The 20,378-nt window shown below is 39.8% G+C and overlaps 1 protein-coding gene across 1 annotated transcript in view; it reads left to right on the plus strand.

Annotated features, from left to right (window-relative positions):
- LOC137173481 (cadherin-12-like) overlaps positions 1-20,378 on the plus strand; it is a 101,897-nt gene that overhangs the window by 65,026 nt on the left and 16,493 nt on the right. The window contains exons 5-7 of the mRNA XM_067578354.1: positions 947-1,114; positions 3,569-3,756; positions 16,964-17,217. Of these exons, the coding sequence (XP_067434455.1) occupies positions 947-1,114; positions 3,569-3,756; positions 16,964-17,217 (610 nt within the window). The remainder of the gene's footprint in view (positions 1-946; positions 1,115-3,568; positions 3,757-16,963; positions 17,218-20,378) is intronic.

Below are 20,378 nucleotides of genomic sequence, written 5' to 3' on the forward strand. Positions count from 1 at the left end.
GTAAAAAGGTTGTAGAGTGGCAGCGGGGGAGGGGATGGGGGGGTGGGTATGGCAGATGAAAAACCTTTATACCACCAGTGTTTGCCGGTAGTGGGCTGCTGTTGGCTTACTATCTGGGACAGTTCAAAGCATATGAAAATAGGTTCATACAGTACATATCACACAGGCAGATACGCTGGAATCTGTTGCTGATTATGCCGCTCATCCCAGAGGTTTACAGAACGCATACTGTGACTGTATTTCAAACTGATGCTGGAAAAAATCAAACTGTTAAAGTAAATGTTTGCCCTGCTGGGCCTGCATCTATCTGCAAACGCACATCAACAAGGGGAACAAACACTGGGAGGAAAAAAAGGTGAACAAAGGGGAGGGGGATGACGACCACATGTGTAAATCACCATGCATGTCACAGTATCATCCCACTCAGAGACAGAAATGTCAAAAATAAACTTATGCTTTGATTTCGGAGTCACGCATGTTAGAAGTCTGTGGATCAAATGTGACATCCTCACCGTATTAAATGGAGTGAGAGGAGGGAGAAAGTGCAGACCCACCTATGCTGCCTGCTTCCTTTTACCCTGCCAGCCTCCCACTGACCTGGCTATTAATCTGCAGTACAAACGCTCTCTGATCTCAGGGTCTCTGATCCTCAAGTGAATCATTATATGGCTTCACCAGAGTTCCCTACTGAATGTCAAGTGTCTCAGTTTGTAATGACCTCTATTTCAGCCTTGGTCAGAGGCACAGGAGTGAGCTCCTTAGGTGGAAGTATACTCTGCATTTTGAAGTAAATTGTGCATTTAGCATTAAACATACTTCAGGGGATTTTAAAAGTTTACCACTTTTTCCCTTTTGTCTTTTTATCCCCCTATCTCTCTCTCTCTCTCTTCCTCTGTTTCTCCCTCCTTTATTATCTGTACTTCTCATCAATCTTGCTGTACACCAGGGGTTATAAAGACAGCCTTGCCCAACATGGACAGAGAGGTGAAGGAACAGTACCAGGTGTTAATCCAGGCCAAGGACATGGGGGGCCAGCTTGGGGGGCTGGCCGGGACCACCACCGTCAACATTACCCTCAGCGATGTCAACGATAACCCACCAAGGTTCTCCAAAAGTAAGTGCCCTTTGTAGAAAATAGACATTTAGATATAATGACTGTTTAACAACACCAAAACAATAATAATTTGGATGACCTTTTGCAGGTTCACACATTTTATGATAATGAAATAAACACTGCAATTACAACGGGGCAGGGGGTATTCATCATGACTTCTCTTCGTAATTGGTTTTCATTATTTGTCATTATGCACTGTCGTAAGCAAAGCTGTTTATTTAGCATGATTGCATCTACGGCTACTACGCCTGGCAAATAAACCTGGGTTGGTGTTATTTTACTTATGGAGCATCCTTCTATATTTAGATCAGGTTAGAGCACGACAGTGCTGCACCAGGGATTGAGTCAGTGTGTTTAAACACTGTATTTTATCTGGTATTTTTTATAAGCTGCTAAACCGGATTAATTCGATTGTACCGTTCAACTGGTCATGTAAAAAGCCAAGCTGGGAAAAAAAAAATACTCCTTGCTGTAAACTCATTGATCTGTGAAAGTTTTCTATATATACTAAGTATAAATATTTGTCTGTGTGCAAAGTTTATTCTATTTTAAAACAGCAAGGATATGACAGGAAAGCACAAATACTGTTCTCTACTGATGCAGTCTCTTCAGGTATTTTGAGGTGAAACTCAGTGGTCTCCTCTGAATGTAAATATAGGCAGTCAGACGGTCAAGCTCCTTTGGCTGCAAGGAAAAGATGATATTTCCATAATGCTGTCACAGCACAGAGGTTTGGGCCAAGCATGGCAGCTCCTCTGCCCTGTCCCAAATCCTCTCTTAGTCTACTTCTTTTTTTTCCATCGATTGAGAGCTTATAGGTTAAAAAATGTGTGGTGGCCATATTGGAGGAACTCATCAGATGATTCAGTTAACATATACCACTGCTGCATGTATCCATCCACATCTATCTTTTCCAGAAATCTCTCTTTTCCTCCCTAGTTATTATAGATTATGTATTTGAGAACTGTCAATCCCCTGAGCCTCTGTGAGGGCAACAGATGTGGCTGCAGCTGCAAAGCAATGCATAGTACAGGGCTGATAGTAATGTATAGTACCTGCATGTGGCTTTGCTGAATTATCACAGAGGCTAGTTTACCCACTGACAATGCCATAAAACAACTGTGTTGTAAATTCTCTTGACCTGCAACTCAGCATGTTTTGGCACAATGACTGGAGCTACCAAAAAGAAATATTATTGTCCTATCTTTAAAGGACATGAACCTTAAAAGGCTTTTTAAAAAATGTATGCATGTCCTTGAAAGTACTTGATTATTTATTGAAATTATGGCAGCCAAATTCATCCATATGCCTCAGATCCCTTCTCTCATTCCCGGGATCAGCAGTGAGGAAAAACCTAAGATCCACAGTAAAATGAAGGAATAATAAATGAGAGCAAGAGCAGTAACATATACACAGCAGTACTAGTATCTCATAGTATGGCATGACATTGCAATTACCAAAGCAAAGACGGATATTTTGGTTTTGTTTCAGTAAATTTATGTTCGTCCTGCAGCAAGAAAAGGGAATATCCTCTCCGCCAAGCAAAAACTGCCATATAAGGGCAAAATAGATCTAATGTTAATGTTTTGCACAGTCTGTATTGACTGTTTCTTTGTTGGAGTAGAACATGTGTTAGGCATTCGTTTGATTAAATGGAGGAATGTGTTAGGGATTTGGTTAAATAAAAAATAAAAAAATGAAGCCTTTCAAATGGTCAGGTACTAGTGCTACACTTCGATGGACTTTTGCACATCCAGTTATAATGAATAGACCCGAATAAATGTTGTCCAACCTTTGACACAGCACCGGTTTCAAACATAAATCTTTTAAATTAACGTCCTTATGATTTACTGACATTTCTCGGTCTGAGTATAGAATGAGAGGCGTAATTAAACCAAAACATTCCAAGTCCTGAAAACACTTGTGTGTTACTTCATGCTGCCCACCAGGTGTGGGCACTAGATATGTGACGCAGCAGTAAAGTTTTAATTTCTCTGGCATGATTGATTGAACAGCTAGCCATCATAGAGAATGAAGGGAAACACAAAACTTTCCATCCATTGTCTGGCGTCAGTGATAATCAATCAATTTCTACAGTTTGTTTGTTTGTAGAGTTCTTCCTAAGCCCTCAGCAGTGATTTTTGCTGTTGGGAGAACCAAAGCCCTTGGGCCCTTGTGTTTGTTGATCTTACAGGTTGAGCCAGCCAATTACAAGGAGCTGAGCACCCTTGATGTCCAAAGACGTCAAAATTGAATAATGTCATGCCTATAGCCACAGGGCTGACTTCAGACAGAGAGCATATCAGCTGCTTGCCTGTGGGTGGAAAAGACATCCTCAGGCGGATGAGAGACTACATAAAGGACAGGGGATGTGAGGAGCTCAGTATTTCCATCCAGTGTCATATGATGATAATAAATGAGCCTGAGTCCAGTCTGATGTTTGTTTGTTGACAGGTTTCTTTCACCTGAGAGTTCCTGAGTCTTCTGCAGTGGGGTCTGCTGTTGGGAGAATCAAGGCCCATGACTTGGACATCGGGAAAAATGCCGAAGTCGAGTACACCATTGTGCCAGGCGATGGAGGCGCCATGTTTGACATCACCACCAATGAACACAACCAAGAGGGGATCATCATTCTGAAAAGGGTATGTGTCGGGGAGTCTCAGAAACTAAGATAAAATGTTTAACATATATGGTATGTTAGTTTTTAAATGTAGATTCAAACATAGCACATGCCAACACCATTCTGCATCACCAGGGAAACATGTTTTGAGTGGGTTTATATCATAAAGTGCCCTTTGGGGTCTATACAACATTGAATATCTCATCACATCTTGACAGCACCATATCATGTTATGTTAACCTTATGACAATTATGTTACAGTTATGACAATATGAAAACGGTATAGTTCAAAACAGTACTTGTGTGTCGTCGTTGATGACAACGCCACACCGCCACAGAAAGTGCAGCTATTGTTTGAAAACTGCATTTGAATTTCAGTATCTTGTTGTATTTTGTCAGTATGCTGGAGAAGCTATTTAAATCCTTCTTGCCGCAACAGATCAACACACTATAGGAAACCATCAGGAAAGCTCACATTGCTTGGGATAATTATTACATTTAAAAAAAAAAAAAAAAAAAAAGATGATAGGGAACAGTAGAGATGCGGTGTAACATAACAGAAAAAAGAACTTGTGAAAATACATACATACATATATATAGCCTAGTCACGCGGAGGTGGTGCCGCACCTGTGGGCGGGGGTGTTGCAGCACCCCCAGCACCCTTACTTCCTGTGGGTATGCTATTCTGTATGTTATATTTACACCTAGATGACTCCCAGTGCTATTATTCCACTGGTGCAACGGCTGCGCTGGAGCCAAAGTTACTTTTGCTGTAGTTTACATATTTTATTCACTTGAGAAATAGTAGGCCTATCACCGACACTGTAAAGGGGCAAACAAATGGAGCAAGTAACTTTTAAAAAGAAATCTGATCCCTGAAATAAATAAATTAGAGTATTTAATAAAATAAATCATAGTGAGTGTGCATGCATCTAACCTGCCTTCACCGGGTTGACTGACAGCAGAAATTTACCGAACCAAAATACTTTTCATGACTGCTCCGTGGGAAGAAATCAAGGAAAGAAAAGTGTTTATTGATTCATTTATTTTATTTACCCGCCCTCTGTAGCGAGTGAGGGGAATCTGCCTGTAGTGAAACAGGTGAGCTCACAACAGGCAGACTGGGAGTCCTGATCAATCAATGTAGATACCGGGATATTTGTGTGATTTAAACAGCTGTCTGTGCAGATTACGCTTCAGTAAACCCGACAGAAATAGACGTAAAAAAACGCAGGGGGTCTCAAACACCTTCTACGTGAATTGGCTGTTAAATCAGCGGGGCGCTTGGAAGATGTGTATCCGTGATCTTTCAGTTACTGTACGTGATGATTCTCTCTCACTGTTTGTCTCCTTGCCGTCCATGTCTTAAATTACGGCACAGAGTAATGACATAGCTCTCTCTGAGCGCTGGAGCTATATAAAGCATACACTCAGCATGTCAGGGCTCATTTACTATGCCATATGTTGTTTTTGCTAAGTGGATTAATACATCCAGAACACAGTGACCCACAGCAAGAGGTCCTGGTCTTTGGTTGTACTTTCTTTGATCCACAGAGCAAACGTATCTCATTTAATACCAACTTTTACCACATATAGCATTTGTAGGGCCATGATATTACTTCACAAAAAATGGCAAATGGCACAAAAGCACCAGTGAGATTAGAGAAATTTATTACTCCTAGGATAAACCCTTTGAGATCTATCATCTCATTTTCAAGGGGGACCCGCAACTGCCAGAGGTGAAAAAAAGGACATTACAGCCACAGTCTAAGAGGGAAAAATAGAGTGGCCCAGCCAGTGCAATGAATACTTATCTATTAAATACCTAGCCTATAATAAGACTTATTATGCAATCAATTATTAAATTCAGCCCATATATTTAAAAAATGTAAAAGTTCTGCTCCAAAATTCAATCCATTCATACTTAAAATATACATACATATAAAAAATGTAACCTTAGGAATGAATTTAGAGATGATGGATATTTCATTTCATATATATATATATCATAGTGCAGTTTTGTCTAAACTGTTCCAACAGGACATTGAGTAATACAATAAAAGCTTCACAACCGCCACATGGAAAAGCCTGTCCCTTTATCAATCTTAACATCAGGTTTCATAATGTACTCATGTTGTTTTGGTGTATTAATTACAAAGCTACCCATTAAAAATATCCCCTCATTTATGTACATTCTCAGCTCTGTTGTGACACTCTCCTTAGCTTATGCCTGGTTAAAGATTTGGAGATCCATCATATCCAAACATACTAAATAGAAATATCTACCCACAGGCTTGACTGCAGAGAGCAAGAGTGTGATATTATTTCTCTTTGGACATTGAGGGTATTCAGTTCAGTGACAGTGGGTGGGCAATATGCATTTATGAGTGCTGCATTGGCAGAGAATGAAAGAGTCTCAGCATGTTCTTATTAAGGTTTCAGGTACCTACTCTTAAAAGGTACATGAACTTTAAAAATGATGGCATGCGTCAATGTGACAAAAAACGTACAATATTTAAAAGCACTGTATTGATTATATTGTCATTCAATCTTGGCCACATTTGGACATATTATTCAGATCGAAGTGGTCCATTTGAGGAATCTGGGCTCACTATATGGGTTTGTTTGCCTCTCTAATCAGTCTGGTATGCTTCGGCATCAAGCATCGCAGTTCAGCCAGGTTAGCAAACACATGTGGTTTTCAACAGTTTACAGACTGTTACATCTCACTGCCATTTGGAGTAACCACTGAATAACAGAACTGCTTACGCTTCCACACTACTGCCAGCCTGCTATTGAAATACATCATGTCAGTATCACTTGAACAGCTGGTGAGCGGTTGGCTCAGTGTCTCTACATGTGACAGTTAAGAGGCCTATAATATGAATGTGTTAAAGTTACTAGGTCTCACTCACACATAAAACTACACGGTACAAACATATGCAGTTTCTCATATACTCTCACAGGCACACATGCACAAATATAAGCTTTCAACCTGCGATTGTGTTACGCATTCAGTCTGACTTGCTCGCAGACTCACACACAAGTCCCTGCACATTCATTCTCTCATACTCTGTACTGAGTTTCCCTTTGGCAGATGCAGTAGACCCCTGTGGTGAGTTTAAATGTCATTTGTTGTCACTGCTATTTAGATTCAATAGAAAAATAAGAACTGCAGAGCATTGCTAATGTTGCGTTATGCAACAGCCCAAAAAAAATGTCTCTGCAATATGGAGAAGGAGAAAACAGCATAAATATCAGAAAGTGAAGTTTTCTCTAAGCAACGCTGTGATGCATGGATGAGGTTTTTTTTTCTTTTTTTCTGCTTATTCTAAAATACTGTTGGGTAAATATTCACACATATTTATGTTATCATTTCCAAAACACAATTTATATTATATATATATATATATATATATATTATTTGAAACATACATACATGCTATTCTTTGAAAGGTAGCAGATAAGTCACAACTTTCTGCAACTTGTTCTGCTTCATCATCATGTCAGCAATCATTTTGTCAGTGCTGATATTACTATTTTCCAATGATTGATATCTAGTTTTACTTTGTTTAATCACAGCACTTTTGATGCCCTCTAATAGAGCAGCCTGCATAGAAAGTTGCTGTCATGGATATGCCACACAACACAATACACAACCTGAAATACTGCATAATCAAAGTTGAAATCACAAACTTTTGTACGCTGAATGTAAGAACAGTAGCAGTTCGCCTCCAAGTCTCAAACATTATGATAAAAGACAGTCCTTCAGAATTCCTCCAAAACTTAACTAGCTTTACACGCAAATCCGCCTCTTGAAGATTAGAAACGGGTTTCTCATTATATTCCTTCCTTTTCCATGCAAATTCCCCTCAACAAATACTTTTAAGGAGCGGTAATGTATCCGTTTTTTGTCACTTTTTGTTACATTTGACGCATACAGCGTATTTCATCTGATTGCAAAAGTAATAGAAAAAAATGTGCAGCCAATTCTATCTGTTTTTGTGCCTCTCAGGGTATTTCTGATGTAAGTGTCTAAATTGTTCTTTGGGGGAATGCAAATCTGCATTTGTTTTTCTGATGTATCACACTGAGGTATTCGTTAACTGGTACATTTTTAGTACATGCCCCAGCACACAAGCACACAAAGGTGTGTGATCCTTTGATCCCCAAAAATATGCAGCCGAGTGAGTAATTGATTCCCTGCTCAGTGTAAGAGCTCCCTCAGTATTCTCTGTGCACGTGTGTATGAAGGGTATGGACATACAGTAACCTGCATGCGTTACATCATGTATGTGTGTGCACATACACTGTATGTGCTGTATGTGTGAATGGTGCTTATAGTCATGACTATAGATCACTCTATAGTACCTTGCTCATTGACAGTAATGGAATAACGAAATGAGACAGGATGCAATTATGATGTAAATGAAGATGGTTATTTGTTTACATCATGTATACCCTCGATGGATGGCAAGGATTCATCTTTCCTCCTATTGTTTTACTTTCAGTGTTTGATATTCTGCCACAGCAACAATGAGGCAGTGTGATGTATTCCCTACAGTGGACGGCTACCGCACAAAGCCATTGTTGATGGGGGACATTCTTAGCCCCTTTAACTGACCAAGCCCCCCACAATGTAATTTACTAAACAACATGTGCTTCTACCATGTGGAATAGTGATATTAGCAGGGCACGGACAGAGTGAGAAAGAGAGGAGAGAAAGGATGAGCTGTGCCTCGCAAAGGTGTGGGGAGTAGGTAGCTGGAGATGAAACCTTTATGAGTTGTTCACTGTGTTCCCAGAATACTGACCCACCCACAGACTTGTCTTATTTCGGATTGGTAGAATATCCCCAGAGACGGGTGTGCAAATGTGTGCAGACAATCCCACTCTCTACCCGTCTCCCTTTCCCTCTCTCCTAGTCTTTAGCTTTCCCTCTTTCTTTTGACTTCCCTCCCTCGCACAAACGTCAAAAAAAAAAGAAAAAAAGAAAAGGAAACAGCAGGACAGAGACGAAAGCCACATTGTACACAGTGCAGAGTTTGGCAGACCCCAAATTAGAGACTCGGGAAGGTTGGTTATGATAAGAGGATCAGGCTGAGTAATGGGTTCAAAGGATGATCATCTGTTTCCCAGTCTGCCGATACAGGGGGAGAGGAAAAAAGAGGCGCAGAGGCATGGAGGGGGTTTGCACATCCCATCTGCAAAACATAAGATTATAGCAGACAATAGGTAAATCCACCAATGAATTTCCAGGGAAATGTGCAGACAAATGTGTGCGCACAGAGCGACATACTGTACATGAAAAAGAGATGTGGAAGGAAACCGACACATTCACACATTGCTATATGTATGTGGAGAGCAATAGCACACCCACACATCGAGATGACACACACACGACATGATAACCTTGGGTTGTGTTGGTAAAATAATTTTCAGTCAGATTAAATGTCGTTTTGTGCATTTGTCCATTTGCATGTTTATTTACCTCCTCCTGGGAGAAGAAAAGATGGCAGATATGCATAATTGAAATGTGTTGTTCTAAGCCTAAAGGAACTGTATTGTTTAATGACAGCATGTGTGGCATAATATTTGCTGGCTTACATTCATGGAATCCATTTTAATACAGGACTATCTCCTCACTGCTCAAACTGAATACCCCCAGTGGCCACAGTGTATTGAATAAAGAGCATTTGCTGCAGACCTCTGGCACTGCTTCCAAATCCATTGTCCCAGATTGTCATAAGAGCTCAAAAAACATTGCAGAGAAGTGCAGGTGACTTGTGTACTGTGAACTGCTGCATGTACTCCTCAACCACTGGTTTAATCTGGTATTTAGTAGTAAAATAGTTATTACAAGTTAATAATGATCATTGAAAATAACTGGAAAATATATATTTTTAAAGAAAACTTACCTACTAATTGAAAGTCACATGATGGTTGCTTGGTTGTTTGGGGGTGTAGCTAAGATGTTATGAGATCATTAAAAAGGTTTTTAGGTGTTTTGTTGCTAAGGTGGTCAGGGTGGTTGCCATGATGTTGCTTGGTTGATGTTAATGGGGCAGCTGTGGCTCAGGAAGTAGAGCAGGGTTGGTGGTTTGATCCCTGGCTTCTGAAGAGAAATTGCTCATGATGGCCAGGCCAGCATCTTGCATGGCAGCTACCCCACCATCAGTGTGTGAGTATGTGTACATGGGTGAATGAGAGGCACATTGTAAAGCACTTTGTTCTACTCTGATTGAAAAGAACCATATAATTAATTTACAAGGGTTTGTGGTTGCTATAGGTTTCGGAGTTGTCTTTTGGGTGTTGCTAGGGTAGTCATGACGGTTGTAAAGGTATAGGTTTGTGATTCTGTGTGTGACTCATGAGTGTCTGAGCTCAGAATATGAAATTTATTCACTACATTCATGCAACATTGCACCTGTCAGAGATGATGCAAAATGATTCTGAAAGGATATGGATGGTTATTTTATGTATTTTTCTTATTGTCAACAAATCTCATGTGCAGAGCCAAACCAACAATGAATTGATCTACTTACGAGTATTGTGTGTTTATCCAAAGCCTGATATATCTTATTCCTCTGAGCTGTAGACCTCCACTGTTGTCCAAAAATTACAAAAAAAACATGGCAGTGAGCCACACTGTCGCACTGATTAACATATTCCTTTGCCACAAAGATTACAGTCACAGCATTTTATTTAGAAATTACTCCAAAGGTTGATAACAGTGATCACATTTTCGGTCTCTGGAGACTAGTTCCATGTACAGCAGACACGAGAATTGCAGTTCAGTTTACAAACCTTCACTAGCTTGTTGTGCTACATACAACAACCTCTTGACTTTGTACTGAAGTTCTTTGAGAAATTTACAATGTAGCACTGAGTCAAGAGGTTGTGATATGTAGCACAACAAATCCTTGTTGATTTGGCTCTGCACATAAGATTTGTTGACAATAAGGAAAACATAGAAAATCACCAGCCATATCCTCTGAGTGTCCAAAATCTCAATTTACTGCTTACTGTAGAGTAAATTATTGAGTGTCTGTTATATAGGAAATGGTGAATAAAAGTATACAAGGGAGTGATTTCTTACACAGTCTAAACTTTGCTTTGAATGTTTTCAGCACCATGGACAGAGACAGTAAGAGACTGGTTTGGAAGGTTCAGAATGATGGAGGTAGACAGATAATCACAACATTCATAATAACTTAAATTTCATAACCATATGTTGCATCACAGACCCAGGTCTTAGCACACTAATCCCAGACAGCCTTCATGTTTTCAGGCAATATACAAGTATATTATTAATTTGCCACCGCAAATTGATTTGTTTTAATTGAGTAACACCTAAAATAGCGGCCAATCATTCCTTCAGGTGACAATTTTTCCACTTCTGAAGAACAGCACATTCAAGTGACTCATGTTAGGCATGACATATAAGAAAAAGAGCTTGTCACCAACAGAGCACAAAACTGATCAACATTTGCATGCAAAACAAATGCCACTAATTGCCTGGATTGCCAAATGTGGGCCTATTAAGGCTTCCCTAGTTAGAGCCATTGGCAGTATTGAGGCAAGGAGCCTTTTTCATCCTTCCTGCCATCAATTAAGGATTTAATTTCACTAAAGCCAGACACTGACTGCAGTCTAATTTCTCTATCAGAAATGTCATTACTGGGCTGTTTGAACAGTAAATCATTTCAGAGAATGGAAGCTGTTACTGCCTTACAGTCTTGATGAGATACTACCAGGCAGTAAGAAAAGGTAATGGTCAAATTACAAAAGTAATGAACAAACTGCTAACTTGACTGAAGGCCAGAAAACAGTGAGGAATGTTGGTTGAATACTAAAGAACACAATACACTGTGGTCTCATAAAGTTTACAGTGTTTACGAGGGTACATCCATACAGTTAGAATAAAACAATGTCCTTACCCTGTGAAAATATATGAATTTTACATGTAATTTTCATGCCATGAGGTAATCACCGTATATTATAGGTTAAAACTGATAGCATTAGTGTCTAGCAGCTCATCCAGTGGCATGCTACCAACTGCACCTTGCTCACAGACAGGAGTTGAAACTAATCTATTGATTATAGTGCTGAATGTTTCACTGGGAGGTGTTATTAGTTTTTCTAGGCCACAGTGTGAAAGGAGCTGAAAGGAGGAGGAGAGACAAAACAATGCCTCAGAACAGCAGGAGATGCAGGTGCCCAACACGGACGAATAACATCTCACCAAGCAACCAAGCGGGAAGCAATGTGTGTGTGTGCATGTCTTTGTGTACGTCTGGGTATGCATGTGCTGTCTGTGAGTGAATGAGTACAAAGAGAGAGAAAAAAAAAGAAAGAGGAGAGAGAGAGTGACAAAGAGGCGGCTGAGGTGGTGCTTGGAGTCGATGAAGTGCCTTCTCTCTGGTGGCCTGGGGAGGCGTGGGTGTAATAGATTAAACTAGTGTCTCGGGGCTCATCCCATGGCTAACCCTGTCCTATTAAGAGTGGCAGTGCGAGTCTTTCACAGTCACTCCACTCCACTGCAGTGTGGACAGGGCTGCTGGCAAGACTCTCAGATGGCACTCCACTGTTGCGAGCATTGGGGGGATGGAGAGGCTTTGAGGCAGCCAAGGACACAAACTGATGTGACTGATGGCAGCACAATAAAGTGAGCATCTCTTCTCCACAGTGTTAGGACCCCCCCGGTACTCAGAGGGACATCAAATGGCTCTCTGGGGCATGTAAGCTTTTCTCTACTGATGATAAGCTCATTGTACTCTGTGGTCAGTTGACTGGTGATGGCACAATGATGGCTGGAGGTCTTTAGCATTCTTCTGCATGGCAGATTTTTGCTGAACTGTCAGTCAATGACTGCAGTGACCTTATAAAGAAGTCACTCATTCACAACAGAGATATTATGCCAGACTCAAACCACTGAGTCATAATTGCCTATCTCAGAATCACAATGGAATTTTCACACTAAAGTGGCTTTGCATCCCAGAAATGATGTCCTTAGCTTTTTAGGCATTGTTAGGACTATTAGAGCTTACCGCAACCCAACAGGCAAATCTTTAGCTTTTCGATGATGGGTGCTGTCATGTGGGATCAGGAGGTTTTGGCCGCACTTGATTTAAGCATCCAGGCATGGTCTAATGTTGCTGTTTGGAAAAACATGTTGGCTCTGACAGCTGTAATTAGAAATGTGTGTTATTCTAGGCATGTTTGGCCTAGCTTTGATTTGCTCTCACAGGATAAATCATGTGAGGGGGTGTTAATGATTCATAAGTGGTATTGTAAATATATAATATTGTGGTTAAATGGATTTACGGCCGCTCACAACATCACAGATTAAATATTTTCTGTGTTTTTCACCTTATTTAATCTCCAGCCTCTTCGGGTAATACCTGCGTTCAGCACAAACAAATGAAATCAGCCTGCTAATGACTTGCTGTGCTGTGATAATTATTCTTCGCGGGGAAAAACTAGATTCACCCATGGGTGTTGGCAGCAGACCGTTCCCCATATAAGTGGGCAAGCGTGGTGGATGTTTGAAAAGAATATTGAACTCAGGTATTGTAATACTGTACTGAACACACAAACAAACCGAGAACCCATTAAATATGCATATCATCCTGCTTCTCCCGTCCCCAAAATAACCAGTAAGCTGAAAAAATAGCTGCAACTAACAGTTTATACTGCTCAAGGAGCAAGCTCTGAGCGAGGGACCAGAAACAGGCCTAAGTTAACAAGTCAGAAACACATTTCAGTTATGATTATGCTCTTATTTTATCGCTGTAAATCATCATACAACCACATCCATTGTTCTGTATTCACACATGTGAATCTGACGGTGTAAGGAGTTTTTAATGCGCGAGTGTATGTGTGCATAATACTGTACCTGTGAGACTCAGATGCCTTGATTAGTCCCCTGTTCTAAATTAACAAATTCCCTTGAAACATAACAGGTTCAATTGGCAAGAAAAAAAGTTCCTTCATTCAGTATCACTGCCAGTGCAATGAAGGTACACATTTACATATCAAAGGGCGCAGCACTATGTCTAGAATTTCAAGTGTGTTCTGTTGTGATGTTGAAGAGCAGCAGCACTGACATGAGAGGAACTCGGTCTGTCCTCTTTACAAATTCCACCGTTGATACACTTCCTTGTTGTGTCCACGGTAACCCATAAAAGGTGCATAACAACCGAGGCTATAATGAGACACTTCGAACTTGTAAATGAACATGCATAGGTGTATGCAGCTTGTTTAATAATAATGTATGTGTAGATTTGGGTAATACTCATACAGCACCAGTTCTCAGCTTATAAGTAGGTCATCCTCGAGGAAGGGGAAAAACGTAAAATGATACATGGAGTCAGAAAATGAATGGCCATTTTTTTTCTTTCCTGGGAAATTTCCCTTATGGCCTCCAGATCTGATTTGATTCTCCCCAACTCAAGCGTTGACACATTAGCACGTCTTCTCATTAACTCAGAGTTTCTCATTACCCCCTTCTGGCCCCATTTTATTCCTATTTAACAACAGATATCCCAGACATTCTTGGACCATCTTGTGTCTCAAACGCATTAAAAAGGCAGCGAAACCCTCAGAATTACTGTTTTGCACCCAAACCGGAATATGTAAATTATTCTGTGAGATTTGCTCGACAGTTAATCATATGGCTGTCCATGCTTTGTTCCATGAATGTCAGAAAGGCTTCTCCCTCCTCCATCTGCTGAGTAAATGTGCTGCAATTTGCTCATGTAGATGCCATCTCTTTTCTTTGCTGCACCTTTAGTGGCAAAATGTTTTAATCCTAATAAGATACTACCGTGTAAATATACTGTATCAAGTGAATAAAGACTCCAAAGCACATTAGGATGGGATGTTTTAATGGCCAGTATGAAGTGGAGGATGGATTACAGCAGCTAAAATAATCCCAATATGGACGACTATTGTTTCAAGACAGACTTGAAAAATGTGAACCTATCATTTAACATTACAGAATCCACTGGCACTAAATAATACCCCTCTTGCTCAACTGCTTTAAATTTAGGCATTATCATATTGCTCAAAGCTGTTTGTTTGCTGTGACTCCGGGATGCCAGCTGTGCTCGCTAGAAGATTTGTGGCAAAACTGCAAAGCCTGTGTGTGAAAAGAGCATTTCCCCATCATGCTCCACATTTCTCCGTCATCGGCTAGCCGAGTATTACATGAAAATTAGACAGTTATAAAGGGTGAGAGTTTGGGCCTCTATCCTAATTGTGGTGATGCAGCATGTTGAGATGGAAAGCAACGCTTCTCCTTGTCCCCAGTGAGACTCTGGCTAATGAGGCCTGGTGTACACCTCCTGCTGTCCACTTTCCCAGCAGTATCTCTGTCCCTCCTCCTCCTCCACCTGTGCACGCATTTTAGCTGAGCTATGCATGCTTGTCTACATGCACTGGTTAAGGCCTAATATGATATTTGCTTATTAGGTATTTATTTTATTTATATGTTATTTACTTTGCTTTTCTTATGCTAGTTTTGCATCACATAAACTCCAAATAATGAAAATGCTGATTACATTATTGGTATATGTATTTCTGTGCCTAAGTTTCTGAGAAGCAAAGTACATTAAGTTACTTTTGATGCTGACTTTCAGCAATCAACAGGAATCAGCAGGAAGCTCAGCAAACTAACATAATGACTGCTGTACATTTTAGGCTACGTTGTAGGTATAACTTGGTGAGGAGTCTTTTAGTTTGATTGTAGGGATCAGCATTTGAATGACACCCACGATGAATCCGGTGTTTTTTTATGTGGCTGTTGCTTCTGGGAGCTGGGTCTTCTCTCAGTGTTGTCACTTCTTGAAAGAGATTGAAAGGGACAGAGTGTATTTCCTGTTGAAGGATCGTATAGCTGTGCCTAGCCAGTTGCATCTGGTGCACTGTAATCAAACCAATCATGGTGGTTGATGGTCAATGATTGCTTTCAGATTGGCTTGCCTTCACATAGCTCTTTTTTTTTTTTTTTCTTTTTACGGACACCTGCTGTAGTGGAAAGACTGTGAAACCATGGAGATGAAGATGAGACCGAGGGCTTGAGAAGCATCTGCTATCACTATGAAATCATGACTGCATAGCCTCTGATCATCTCTAGTGGATGGAGTCTAATTAGTTAGCTAATTCATGTGCATTTAATTTGGACATATGATTGGTCATGTTTACCATGCGTCACAAAAAGGCATTTTTTTTTCTACATCCTCCAGTGCACCTCCCTTTTTGAAATTCACTGTCTCTTCACATAAGCACATTTCACTGCACTATTACCAGCTGTTTTCACTTGGTGTCTTTTGGAACAACATGCCAGAGACGCCCAAGTCCTGGGGCGAGAAGATAGCATTGCTGCCATAGTGGTTACATGTTAGTCAATTTGAAATACACAGAAAGGAATGTCTCTCATGTGACTCCAGGCCAGTAGAGCGTAACCGACTGCAAGCTTGCCAAGTATGGTTGGTCTCACATGAGAGGGCAGGAGACGGGCAGAAGCACGAATAGGGGTGTCACTGCTGTCGGATATATACACCTCAGCTGCAGACATGCCGAGGATGCCGATTCCTCCCCTCACTTTGGGCTAATTGACCCTGAGCTGATATGTCAGAGGCTTGAGGAGGTAGAACATATGAACCCTTAAGCTGTTTTTGGAGAACTCTTGCATAGGGGTGAAGTTCTGCTGAACCAAGTAAATGCAGCTTAACTTACTCACAGTAAGGCGCTGAAACATTAACCCGGTCAGGATCTCTGATGAATTAGACAGCACCATGCTATTAACCTCAATCTGAGCTGTCATTTAAAAAAGTTTGAAGATGATTTCATGAGTGTGTTTACTCCTTTAGTTGTTCTTGTCAGACACTGAGAATAATATCATTTGAATGTAGTTTGAGTGACATAAACAGTGGAGATCAACCATAGACTGACATTTGTTATATATGAGCAGGCTCATGTTGACGTCTAATAGTTCAGTTACTCCTGAACAGTTACTGCTTGAAAATGAACTGAGGGTAAACTGCTGTCAACACTGACAGTCATATTCAGCTAACGTTTCCTCAAGTGCTCTCAACTCCTACTGGATGAACACAGAGAAATCAAATTACAGCAGGAGTGCTGCCACAATTATAGTTTGAACTGCAGATGATAAAATCCAAATGTGAATGTAACTTTAACTTTATTTTTTTCCTGTTTATTTTTAGCCACTGGACTATGAAACCAAGAAGGCGTACACATTTAAGGTAGATGCCTCTAATGCTCATTTGGATCCACGATTTCAAAGCTTCGGAGCCTTCAAAGACACAGCAACAGTGAAGATTAACGTATTGGATGTGGACGAGCCCCCAGTGTTCAATAAGCCCTCCTATGTGATGGATGTGTATGAGGACACACCAGCAGGCACCATCATCGGAGCAGTGACGGCACAGGATTTAGATGCCAGCAGCAGTCCAGTCAGGTAAAGTTAAACTCTTCTGTCTAAAACAATACACAGTTTACAGGTTACTTTTTGTGCATGGTGTCATATCAATTATGTTTCACCTGAGTGGAAGACACTGTTATCTAGTTATCAAAATGAGACTACTTGAAAATAACAAATTTGATACCTCAAACATGTATGTTGTGTTTGGTCACTGTTACTTTAGGTCACTCTTGGAATATTTAGATTATATTTTGTGGTGAACAATGTCTATTCAAAGTTCAGATTTATGTGTCTTAAGCAAACAGTGTGAATTCCCAATCCTAATGGAACTCAGTGGGATTCAATGGAGAATCACAGTACTTAAAGGATGGATGAGTGTGCATCGTTGTAGTCTTTAAAGTTCTTTTTCTTTAAAAAATACACATTTTAGTCTTCTCTTTCTTTTTGATCAAACAAAATTTGCAATTTGCAGTTTCAGTAGATCCTTCCAGCCCATTTTAAATATTAACTCTAATAGAAAAACCGAACATGAAATTCTCAGATTTTTTTCCCCAATTCTGCATTATTGAATCATTTCTGAATATAGTCCACAAATAAATCATATTTCAAGTTTTGCTCTGATATACTCTGATGGAAAGACCCATTAAAAGTTAGTGAACTGAAATGGCCTAACTTAATAAAAAAAAACTATACTAACTGGGTTTAATTGTTTGTATTCAGCAGAAACGGTAGAACTTGACTACCTGAATAGTATACTGAGGATAGGGGTTGGGATAAAAAGAAGGAAACTGAATGACAGTGTGACTCACTGTAGGACATTTTGGTCATTTAAAGTAAATCATTTTAATTTTATTCACAATAACTACATTAAATCTACATATTGTGAAGAAAACTGGCTTGGATTTGATTCACAATCTTTAATGGCTTTACTATTTGACAAAATATTTACTCTCTTGAGGATAAAAGAGCTAAAGAAGGAAGTACTGCGATACTGCAGCCAGTGGTTGAAGCTTTTATATCCCTAATCCATTCATCAATGTCTCTAGTCCCCATTCATCAATGTCATCATGACTTTAATCTTGAGGGTATTGTCAGTTTCACTCATCAGTTTGAAGACTAATCAGTCTGTGCTGGACATTTGACAATGTCATGTAAAATCCTGCTAGCATCATCGGTTGGCAGTTCTTGACTTGTTGGTGACTGCGTGCAACAGAAGGAATACTGTAACTTTGGCTGACATCCACTAAGACCAACTGTAGTGCTGGTAATTGTTTGGCTTGGCAGAGCGATATGCTGTAATTGAGAGGACAGTGAAGTGGATGTATTGCGTTTTTGCCAGAGTTCTGTTCTCCAACTGTCATTAAAGTGGACCAAGTTACACAGAAGACGCTGCTGTCCCCTTGCATTTACTTTTACCCACAGCAGTAATGAGTTAATGCTCAGAATAACCGGCGTTACGCTATCTGACAACATTGGTTAGATTGGGATAAAGAGCTAGTAAACAGTAAGCAAGTAAAATGTTCACAATCACAACAGTTGTTGAACTGTAAATCATGCAAAGATATAGCAGTTGAGCCTCAGAATATAAATATAGATCTGGAAATGTGCATGATACATCCCCTTTAATTAACAACATATACAATGTAAATAGAACATCTTATTGGAAGTGATGAGATATAAACAGTAAGCCCCAGTGTATCAGAATAACTCCACAGAAGCAAAGGGACTTAATGAAAACTCATTTTCTGCTTTTTGAAATGCATACATTAAAACTAATTCCGTAGGTTTTGATTTCTTTTTGATTGTCTTTAGAGAGCTCAAAAATGAATCCCGATCAAAGGTAATTTATAGTGTAACAGAATGTGCTAAAACTTAAGTGACAAATACTTTAAAAAACATATTGTACTATGGACCCCTGCTCTCTCCTTGGTAAATATCAGGTGGGACATTTAAACATCACTGGTCGGTTTTATGGATCTGACATGCCTGACTCAGCTTCTGATTTATACTCAGTGCAAGTCATTCCTTTTATTCCTCCATCTGTCTGTCTTGCACACTAGCACACACGCCTTATCCCACATTCTACTATAAAACTTGAGTGGTAGATAACAATAGACTGTCCCTCGCAAAAGACAAAAGAAGTGCCTTCTTAAAAATGTATGAGAATCCTTTGCTTTTTTAAAATCGATTAGCTCCTTTTGCTTTGTGTTAATGGTTCTTCGAAGATGTATCGCTCGAGTGTAACGCAAATAGCAAAAAAAAACACCTGTTGCATGGACAGTAGTTGTTTTTTTTTATGAATATTTCATCCCGGAGAAAACAAAAGAATGGAAAAAGCAGAGATTTGTACAACAAAAAGCTTATGCCCTCTACTCTGTGAATCTCCACTTTGTCTCCGGCACTTTAAATATTCATCAATACCACAGCTGACATTGTTCATTTGTGTGCCATCATAGAGCAGCCTTGCATTCTTCACTTCAAAACAATAGACCCAATGACCCATCATGCATAGGGAATAATGCTTTTAGACAACTGATTCTGCTATTTAGCGGCATAGTGCAGAGTAATCTCTAGCTGGGGAAACAAAGGGGCTTCATGAATACTGCATTGTTGGCTCTTTCTGGAGAGCTTCCTAAAGTTTGAATAAGATTTAAAGATTGCACTTTTGGCCTCTGTCTTAAATGGTAATATCACAAATCACAAGACACTGAAGAGGCACATTAGTCATGAAATTTGAAAGGCTTTACTATAGCAAAAACCCTGAACCATAAAATCAATAACAGTTGAAAATAAACTCAAATGTGCCTTCCCTTTTTCTTAAATTACCTTGTGTATCGTGTATAATGTTCACTGGATTGAATTAACATCACAGCAGTTCAAAGCAGGAGATAACAATGTAATTAATTTCCATATCTACAGCTCTCAGTACTGAGTCCAGCTTAAGTAGCCTCTTTAGATCTGCGATTTCTTTCTCACAGTTGTTGATGAGCTCTGTGCTTTTTAAAGATAACTTAAGACATTGAACCAATTACAAGTAAAACATTTTTTGATGTTTTCTATTTCACATGAATACAAAATATGTTACTTTCTGAAACGTTTCTGGCATTTAGAGCGAGAGGTTGTAATTGAGCTGGTGAGGTTTTGTTGTCGTGTTCAAGGAAATTTCAAAACATGCATGCTCTGTTTGTGATTTATCG

The sequence above is a fragment of the Thunnus thynnus genome, chromosome 21 (assembly GCF_963924715.1).
Source record: "Thunnus thynnus chromosome 21, fThuThy2.1, whole genome shotgun sequence".
NCBI lineage: Eukaryota > Metazoa > Chordata > Actinopteri > Scombriformes > Scombridae > Thunnus > Thunnus thynnus.